Below are 10,454 nucleotides of genomic sequence, written 5' to 3' on the forward strand. Positions count from 1 at the left end.
CAACCTGCCGTTGGCGTACCCGGCGAGGGCGGCCGCCCCGACGCACCACCGACGCGCCGGGCCATGGGCGCCAAGGAGGTTCGGATCCTCCTCCTCTTCTTCCTCCTCTCGATCTTCCTCGCACTCCTCCGATGCCCCGGCCCTGCTCGGCGTCAAGGCCGAGCCCGCGGCGGAGACGCCGCTCGGCCGGCGCACTCGCAACGCCGGCATCGTCATCAACGAGGGCGGCCGGCTCGGCTCCTCGTCGGCTCCTCCTCCTCGCTTCGTCAAGCCAAAGACGGAGCCGGGGCTCGCGCCGGTGAAGACGGAGCCGGGGCTCGCGCCGGTGAAGGAGCCGGCCGCGCCGGTGAAGACGGAGCTTGACGACGACGACGCGGCTCTGGAATGGGCGCAGAGACTCCATAGCGATGGAGAAGGAGCGCATGGAGAAGGCGAAGGAGCGCCAGTGCGCCGCCCTGCGCCGCTTCGCGGAGCGCCGACGCGGCCGCGGCGAAAGCGGGGTCGTCGTCATCTATGACAGCGACGACGACGACGCGCCACCGCCACCAGCCTGCGTTGGCGATGACGGTCAGGGGTCCACCAGGGACGGCCGCGTCAAGGAGGAGAAGTCCGACGGCGGCGGCGACGACGGTGACTACTCGGCGTTCAGCCAGTTTCTCTTTTAGTTTATTAGTTATTTATTTTCCTAAGTAATGAAAACCAACGAACATGTCTAATATATGCCCAAGTTTGCCGAAATTTATCGGGTTTCGCCGAACTTCGCCTGTGCCGAACTTTGCTATACAAATTTTATTTTCAAACGCGCCTGGGGGCGGCCCTGGGGCCGGCGGCTGGGGACCAACTCGCCCCCAGGCCCAATTTTTGCGCCGGCTCACCCCCAGGTGGCAATTTTAGGCGCCCCCTGGGGGGCCAACGGCTGGAGATGCTCTTAGAGGCGATACCTTGCAATGTATGGCGCCGGTCTCCAAGTCGCTAGAGCCGGGCTTAGAGGCGAGAAAAGGGGTCGGCGGCTGGGGACTAACTCGCCCCCAGGCCCAATTTTTGCGCCGGCTCACCCCCAGGCGGCGAGTTTAGGCACCCCCTGGGGGGCCAACGGCTGGAGATGCTCTTAGAGGCGATCCCTTGCAATGTATGACGCCGGTCTCCAAGTCGCTAGAGCCGGGCTTAGAGGCGAGAAAAGAGCACACTGTGGATGCTAAGACAGACCCTCATTTAAAATCAGATGGACATTTAGGATATCCGTGTCCGAACGCTTGTCTTTGGCAGTCTATTTGTATAATTGATGAAATACAATATTTTGTTATTTTGTGTCATGCAAAAGCCAAATCTATACTCATGTGCTTGGATGATCAATGCAGCATTAGAAACCCATAAAACGCTCTTTATCCAAAAAAAGATGAGCACCAAGGCACGCCCTGAACTCTTCTATATTTACTAGTAAAAGGGCCCGTGCGTTGCAACGGGAGAAGCAACCCAAATCCAAGCTTGTCCCTAGCGAGTCATCTATGTTACCACTTGCCCTCTTTGTCACTGTTCCCAATGGTGATCAACTATTTACTTTCGCAAGCACTATCAAAAGAGTTCGTGCATGACAATGGACACAAATTAAATAAATATGTGCTTAGAAATATGAAAAATTGGCAATATTCCTTGCATAGTTATTCCTCACCTAACCAAGGATCCCACACCTTCATCTTTTGCTATAATTCTCTCTCGACCTAACAGTATTCCCTCCAACTGCAAGCAATTAACCAAAATTGTGGCAGGGAGCATCCAACTGCTAGTACCTCTACTCAAAAACCTTTACAGCATAGCATTTCTTGTCCCTAGTATGCACCACATGAAAGTTCCACGGCCTTATCTCAGGCTTGTTCTTTTTCAGTGTGACATGTACTTAAACATCATCTATAGTCTCTACAGAGATAACCATTACCCACATAAAAATCAAAGAGCAACAAAAAATGCTACTTACTAAGTGTGATTGCATAAAGTTACCCCTGATGCTAAACCTCATATTAGTGCATGTTACTGCTAATTATTTTTTTATCACACCCTCATGCATCAATAAAGCCAAAAGAACATCAGCTAAAAAACTAATAGAGGAAGTGAACCTGTATTTGTGAAAAACAAAGCAAGATGAAACCAACATACAGTTCTTGATGTAGCACATCTAATAACTGTAAATGTGAATAAGAGAGACAACATTTGTGGAGAAGTGGGCAACATGAAACTCAAATAGGATTGTCAAAGCAATAAGTAATCTTTATTCTGTCTGAGAGAACTAAAGGGGATATTCTGCCATTACATTAGCAGAGAAACATGTAGTTCCAGATGGGATCTAGAAAGTAATCTAAGGTACAATTAGAAATTAGCTGGGTCACAGTGAGCCAAATTGGACACCGCAAAGACTTTGCACATCATAACAAGTGCTTATTGTCTTCTCAATGGCAAATATTTCAGCTACACATGCACACGGATTGTAAGCTAGTAGGTTTTCATCTACGATGGGATGCAAAATCAAGTCCAACCAAACTCATACACATGGTATTTTAAAATAATGTGCATCATTCCTGGACGCAAGCAGAGCAAGCAGCCAACGGCAAAACCCCCTGGCTACCCTCTATCGATGCCACTGTCGCTGTCAATCTGGGACACCTGGCCGCTCAAAGCCATGCTGCATGACAGAGGAGGTAGACTCAGATTAGTTAATGTGGATCCCAAGGCGGATCGAGGAGGCTGCCGCGCGGGAGATGACACATCGCTAGCTTCGGCATGCTGCAACAAACATACATTATTAAAGTATAAATACGCAACAAAACTAACATCACAAAAACGATAAGACAATATAATATTGCTGGAAAAAAAGGTGTATCGATCATCAAATTTGTTTGACCTACAAACCAGCCTAGGAGAAGATCATCTATGTGAGAAAACCAAACATCAACTCAGCTAGTGGAAAACTGAGCATAACATTGTAAGCAAGAAAAGATAAATAAGTAAACAAAATTAGTTATCTCGGCAAGCAGCCACTATGTGGCCCCTCTCATCACCACCATTCTGCTCATCTATTTTCTCGGGCCCTCTACTGTCTAAACAAAGTTGCAAGCTTTTCTGGAAACAAGAAAGCTTGTTATCTTTGCTTCTGAAGAAAAACCTTGAAATCCCTCACCATTGCATAGGTGCAGTTTACAATAAAGCTAACCTGGTTTTACCAAATGGGAAATAAAGCCACAATCAGCAGATAAGATAACAATTAACAACTACGAGTAGATCATTGACGCTTTTCAATTTGGTGTAGTAGTTCAGCACTGTAATATCTGGTGGGTTCAGAAATTATTTGAAGTTTTATATATGATCTACTTCAAATAATTCAAGAAAAAAGCCTGATTCTGTATTGAACACTGTGAACTTCTAACCCCAGCTCATCTCATCATATCACTATTTTTTACTGCACTTCCGGGCAGCCTAGATTATATATGGTACACGCATATGCTATTCATACGGTCGTACCATTCAGCTAACAAATTGAATTAAGTCATCTTGGAGATTTATTCCACCAAGCAAAAATATTGTATGATGAATCAGACAACAAACTTTTATTTGATTAGGAGGCTACCTCTAGAAATAGTAGCACGTGAGGACATGACTTCCTATGCCACATCTGAAGAAATTGAGGTGATGTGACATTACCTATTGAGCATGCGCACACACTGTAGAGACATCAAAACCAGGCGAAATCAATGAAAGAAGCGCTTCTTAACATTGACTAAAACAAGAGGAACAAAAAGCTATAATTAAAACGCTTAAATTTGAACCACTGTGAACAAGAACTATCTGTTTGGTCCATCATACTTCTCACTGCACACTATCAGTGCAGAGAAACCTGGCAGAGCCACAATTATTCACTATAGGAAGCAGCTTGCCTACCAATGGCTCTTGATTAGCTGCACACTATCAGTGCAGAGAAACCTGGCAGAGCCACAATTATTCACTATAGGAATCATACTTCTCACTGCACACTACCATGGGAGTAACTCTCGTATGCAAATATATGCAATGCTACAGCATCAGCTTCTAGCATGTTCTCCAGGATTACCAGTTTTTCAAGAAAAAAACGAAACAGGGGTATGTATCGCTGATTAGCTGAAACATAATGCAAAATACATAAAAAATAGAGAAAGTATTTAGTTTTGGTCATTTTCTTTCTCTACTGTAGATCTTTTCTAAAATATATATATATATATGTGTCTGCTACTCCTAAGATAGTTATTAAATCTGATCTGCTGTTTCTAGAATATGTGGATGACCAAACCATGTCAAGATTTGGCCTCCTGTACGCTATCTTCTATTTCTAATCACAGAACACTGAGGTACCTTTGGAAAGCTAGCGACGGCCTCTAAAACTTTCAAGAACCTAAACTAATAACTATTGATAAGTGTATAGTGAGAATTTGGTATCCTAATACAATGAGTTCCATGCTTCTTTGAACAGTGGTGACCTCATTTTTTTCATGGGTGGCATTGACTAATTTCTTATTTGTTAGATGATGATGACCTCATCTCACTATTTCCTTTTTATGGAAATAACATGATAAGCATTGAACCAGACTGTGAGTGAATCCCCACCACCCATAACTGAAATGTAATGATATTGGCATCTTTATTACTGAAAGTACATTACACATAAGCTATATATACTGTCAGTTTTGCTAGTGGGAAAGGCTTGTTACACTTTAGTATGCACAATAGTATATGCTTTAACCTGTCAAATATGTACTGCCATAAACAAAGAAAAATGTATTTGATTTGCCATGGAACTGCTTGAAATCGAAGATATGGATGATGGTGCAGCACACAAATCAAATCAGCCACAACTTAAACTGAGGTATGTTTATTATCAGTCTGAAACTCGACTCAATAGGCTGAATATACACAATGAAACACAGGTTACATTGAGATTCTCAGATTCACACAGAATCGAAGTTGAACATGAACTGAGAAACATTCTCAAAGTTCAGACATGGTAGACTAGTCTGCTGCTTTTGAAAACTGCCAGTATAACCGTATATATTGCCGCAGCCGCAGACAGAGCCGGGGGACAGAAACAATAACTAAAATAGAGGATTCGATCCAGTGATTAGCTTTCAAGGGGATAAATACCTCTGGTGTAGCCGCTACAGGCGACATTGGACGGCTCGACCGATGTTCTTGTTCATCCAGTGAACTCGGTGCTTCTTCCTCCGGCGAACTTGGCGGCGACATTAGACGCTTCATGCAATTTTCGATGGAACTTGATGGAGCTCTGCTGCAACTGCAGCACTTCTACTTGTATCTCAGTTAATTATGTACCCATCTACTACATATGTATACATGACAATGCAAATTGTCTTCATATTAGCAGTGCTACTTATCGATGTAATAGGCACACTTGAGAAATTAAGGTTGATGTTTCGACTTCTTACCAGGCTATAGTTTTCGCATCCAGACATCTTTCCCTAATTAAGTGATTAAGCTCAGGGAAAACCATGGTAGTGGTACCTTGTTTGATCCTAGAACTCTCGGACCAGCATCATGTGGCAGTCCTGCATATCGTGTGGCAAGCGTCATGGAGGTTGTAAGGTGAGCGTGAAGCCACCAACAACCCCATGACTGAGCTGCAGAGAAGGGTGTACTTTTATCCTACAGCTCCCGCTTTGTTGATTGTTGATTTCTGATTAAATTAGAAGATGAGAGAAGAGCAGCATGGTCAGACCTTTAGATCGTATGGCATATGTCGAGAAGGCTAGCCATCCTTCCTCGCACATTCTTCTTCTCCCTACCTCTCCTCCCCGAATCCTCTTCTGTTTCTCTTTTCTACCAGGGAAAACTGAAGCCCCTCCTCTCTAGCCTTCCTCTTCGTCACCGGTGACCCCTGCCTCGTCGCCCGCCTTCGGATCAGCCTCCCCAGCCCCTACCCCGCACAGATCTGGCCCCTGCAAGCTCCAGCCGCCGCCGCCGGTCTGCAATCTACATCGAGTAGCCGTGCTGCCCCCAACTGCTCAAACCTCCGTGTTGACCCGATCCAAAAGGTGCTCACGAGCGTTGAGGGAGTCCTGGATTAGGGGGTGTCCGGATAGCCGGACTATACCTTCGACCGGACTCCTGGACTATGAAAATACAAGATTGAAGACTTCGTCCCGTGTCCGGAAGGGACTTTCCTTGGCGTGGAAGGCAAGATTGACGATACGGATATGTAGATCTCCTACCATTGTAACCGACTCTGTGTAACCCTAGCCCTCTCCGGTGTCTATATAAACCGAAGGGTTTTAGTCCGTAAGCGAAAAAACAATCATACCATAGGCTAGCTTCTAGGGTTTAGCCTCTCTGATCTCGTAGTAGATCTACTCTTGTACTACCCATATCATCAATATCAATCAAGCAAGACGTAGGGTTTTACCTCCATCAAAAGGGCCCGAACCTGGGTAAAACATTGTGTCCCCTGCCTCCTGTTATCATCCGGCCTAGACGCACAGTTCGGGACCCCCTACCCGAGATTCGTTGGTTTTGACGCCGACAAGCGTCGTACGCGCGTAGCGGTCGGGTAGGGGTAGGCACGCCAGCGTGGTGGGCGGTGGCGGCGCACGGCGACACGTGGTAAGGGGCATGGCAGGAGGTGGAGATGGTGATTGGGAGGCAGGGTCGGGAGGCTGATTTTCTTTCTTTTATCTCAGGTGTACCGGTTCGGGTTATCTTATTATGAGGACGGCAGATTTAATTCATAAAAAGCACATGAACTTTTGTGCAAAAACACCGTGACGGTGAATTCGAAGACTCAGAGGGTGTTTGTTTCCAGGGACTTATTATAAGTCTCATCTAAACCAAACAGGAGAGACTTATAGGGACTTAAAATAGACATTTGAAACTTATGAAATAAGACTCTAAGGACTTATATGGACTTATCGTTGTAATATGGTCTTATAAAAACTTATAAGTCCCAGGAACCAAATATGGAGGAACTTTTTAGTGATTTAGAACTTATAAGTTGGGACTAAAAAAGTCCTAAGACTTATGAACCAAACAGGGTCTCAATCTATACTTTATTATTTTAATTATTTTATTATTAGGGAGAGAGGAGAGACATAGAGCACTACAAATTTCGCACAACGAGTGCGCAAAGAGGATTGGAGAAATACGGCACACTCTACAAAGAGCACACCTCGGACAGCTGAAATCTTAAAGCCTCTCAGATGCAGGGTACAGTCTCACACGAACTCATCACTGGACCTGCACGTCGATGACCTTGCGCTCGGTCTCCCTCTTGGGCACGGACACGAGCAGCACGCCGTTCTTGAGCTCGGCCCGCACCTGGCTCTTGTCGCACTCGTCCGGCAGAGCAAGGCGCATGTCGTAGGAGCTCACGCTTCGCTCCTTCCACCACCCGTCGCCGCCTTCGCCCTGCCCTTCGCCGGCCTCCTTCTTGTGCTCGCCGCGGATGACCAGCGCGTCGTCCTCCACCATCACCCTCACCTCCTCCCGCGACAGCCCAGGCATGTCAAACCGCATCTTCACCTCCTTCTCGTCCTCCATGATGTCCCACGGCATCCGCGGCGTCTCGCTCGCCGCCGCTGGCGAGCGCCGCGCCGTGGGGAACCCCACGGCGTCGTCGAACAGCCGGTCCATCGTGTCCAGCATCTGCCGCATCGTCCTCATCGGCGACATCGGGTCCACTAGCCCTGCATACGTTAGCCTAAACAACGTACGTTAGGCTCTGCTTCTCCCACGCTCGAACAAATTTCTCTCGTTGAAAGACACTGCGGAACAGAGGACTTACCGAACGGGGAGATGTCAAATCCAGCGCGACGAGGGCGGCGCTGGACTGCATTGCCCTGCTGGTTGCCGGCGTTCTGGGCCTGGCTGACTTGGACGTCGACGGAGTTGTCCCTATTCTCCTGCGCCGCGGAGGCCACGGAGAGCGGGCGGGTTCTCCCGCCGGTCGAGAGCGGCGCCGGCCTCGCGGCTCTCCAGGCACGGATGGGCAGGCGCGCGGCCGGGGAGAGGCGGCTGACGAGAGCGAAGGGAGCGTTCGCTGCAGCCATTGCACTTTGAAATAATAAAAGTCGCTCGAGATTGAAACGAGAGAGTGTCTACGAGATCGTTGGAACTTGGAAGCCGATGTGCTACGAATTGCAGCTAAGTGGTTCTTATCTTGCTCGCTTGCTCGGTGGGAGATGGCGAGTGTGCCGCGCCATTTTATAGAGCAGAGGGGAGTTCATGCCATGATCGTGGAAGGACGGGGAAAGATGTTGAAGCTTCGCGACAACGCACGCCGCTCGCCGTACCTGGTTGGACAGCGCTTCGCGACGACGCCCCGGGTGTTCTTCAGGCTTGTGGTGTTCTCTCGATAATTCTCGAACAGATTTCTGGGCACTTCGAAGTCAGGAGGCCCAACATCAAATTTATACTTTGGCAGATCTTCGCCGAGACGCATCTCTTTTTAATTTTAACATGGTATAGACATCCATACACTTACTTCTATGAAAGTACACATACACGCTATTTCTACGAGCACTTTTCAGAGATTGAGCCGGCATATCATCGCTCCAATGGGTTGAGAATATCACTGTCTTCCTAACCATCTAATCTTTCCCATGTTTCTTCTTTTCTTCTGTATTAGTATTTTTTCCCTCACTTTTGTTTTTATTCCATTTCTTTTATCTTTTAAACCAAAAATGAAATTGTATTGCTCTTATCTATTTCCTCCGTTCACAAATATAAGATGTTCCAACTTTTTATGAATCAGATGTATACATATATCTTTTAGTGTGTTTGTTCGCTCATTTTAGTTTGTATATAGTTCATATTAAAATATCTAAAACATCTTATATTTTTTTATATTTTAGTTCTATTTGGATTTGAAGTTTTTTCCAGGTTGTAAGAACATATATCCATATCCTCCAAAAAAATATTCAGATGTGTATGCTTGTTTCTTAAAATATATGAACTTTTAAAAATAAGTACACAAGCATAATGTATTATACTATTATGTAGGAATAGTTGTTAAATACATGATGATATTTTATTTCATCAGTATGAATTAAAAAAGATATTTGAACTTTTGAAAATATACAAATATAACTATTTATATGTGTATATTTTTAAATATGTGATTAACATTCTTTTATATGTATGAATATTTATAAGTACATACATGAACATTTCCTTTTTAAAAATATAAATTTTACAGTTGTATATCTACTATCTACTACTTCCTCTATATCAGAATATAAGACTTTTTTGACACTTGGTACAAAGAGAGTACTACTCATAAAAGCATGATTTTGGTTGATCCAAAGGACCAGAGCCATCTAACCATCTATATCTAATGTCTCATACTGCTTCAATGATGTATCTATCAGATCATCAATAATTTGGAAACATGTTAATTGCGTTAATTTTAATTTGGAAAGGATATTAATTGTATTAAGCAAAAATTAATCTTAGAATCCATACTAATTTTGAAAATAATATTACTGTCAAACTACACGCGTGGGCACTTACACGATTACTAGTGGCATGCAAACTGAGCTCTCGCGTCCTACATGCAAGGAGGGTTGATGGCGCATTTGCATTGACTTTCAGACATTTTCCATGTCTTTCCTCTTAGGGTTTTCTTACATTTTGGTTTCTATTTCATTTGCATGTTGCCTAACTGTCTTGTTTTCCCCCATTTTCTCTGTGACTATGTTTTATTTCATTTTCTCTTTTCCTTTCCTTTTTTCTATTTTTAAAGAAATTAAAAAAATTCAAAAAAATACCCAAACATTTTTTAAATGCATGAACATTTTTCAAAATTATATGGACATTTTAAAAAGAGTGATTATTTTTTAAATTGAAATACTAACATATTTGATAATGTGAGCCCCTTCTCAAAAGTTACACGTACTCAGTGACTTCAACTTTTTATGTTTAATAAAATGGTTGTGTGGTGACTTTGATTTTTTTTTTATGTTCAATAAAATGGTTGTTGCGGTGCAGAGATTAGGGTTATCCCTTTTCGGAAAAAAAGGCCCATGACTTCACGAGAGGATTATCCCCCTTTTGGAAAGAAAAGTGCTATTGACTTTGGAAAATGCAGAGGCTAGGGTTATCTCCTTTTCTCAAAAAATATATGCAAACAAGGTGTTATTGAGCTATTGGCTTCATAAGATGCATTGGAAAGAAAAGTGACATTGACTTCAGAAAATACAGAGGCCAAGGTTATCTCCTTTTCAAAAAAAAATGCAAAAAATGTGTTATTGACTTCGAAAGATTTAGAAGCTCAAAAAAAGCGCTATTGGCTTTGTAAGATGCATGGGCCAAAATGATGCAAAACAAAAGGTGATATTGACTTCGTAAGATGCAAAGGCAGGAGTTACCTCCTTTTCAAAAAAATTGCACTAACTTTGTTTGTGACTTGTTCTATCTTGTAGTTCTAT

The 10,454-nt window shown here is 44.2% G+C and overlaps 1 protein-coding gene across 1 annotated transcript; it reads right to left on the reverse strand.

Annotated features, from left to right (window-relative positions):
- Positions 1 to 7,070: 7,070 nt before the first annotated feature.
- Positions 7,071 to 8,222, reverse strand: LOC125554010 (small heat shock protein, chloroplastic). The gene is made up of 2 exons (XM_048717639.2): positions 7,811 to 8,222; positions 7,071 to 7,712 (listed from the first exon to the last, which is right to left on the reverse strand). Exons 1-2 carry the CDS (start codon positions 8,073 to 8,075, stop codon positions 7,255 to 7,257), a joined length of 723 nt encoding a protein of 240 aa, XP_048573596.1. The 5' UTR covers positions 8,076 to 8,222; the 3' UTR covers positions 7,071 to 7,254.
- Positions 8,223 to 10,454: the final 2,232 nt, after the last annotated feature.

This window comes from Triticum urartu, chromosome 4A (genome assembly GCF_056163025.1).
Source record: "Triticum urartu cultivar PI428250 chromosome 4A, HENAU_Tu73, whole genome shotgun sequence".
Taxonomy (NCBI): domain Eukaryota; kingdom Viridiplantae; phylum Streptophyta; class Magnoliopsida; order Poales; family Poaceae; genus Triticum; species Triticum urartu.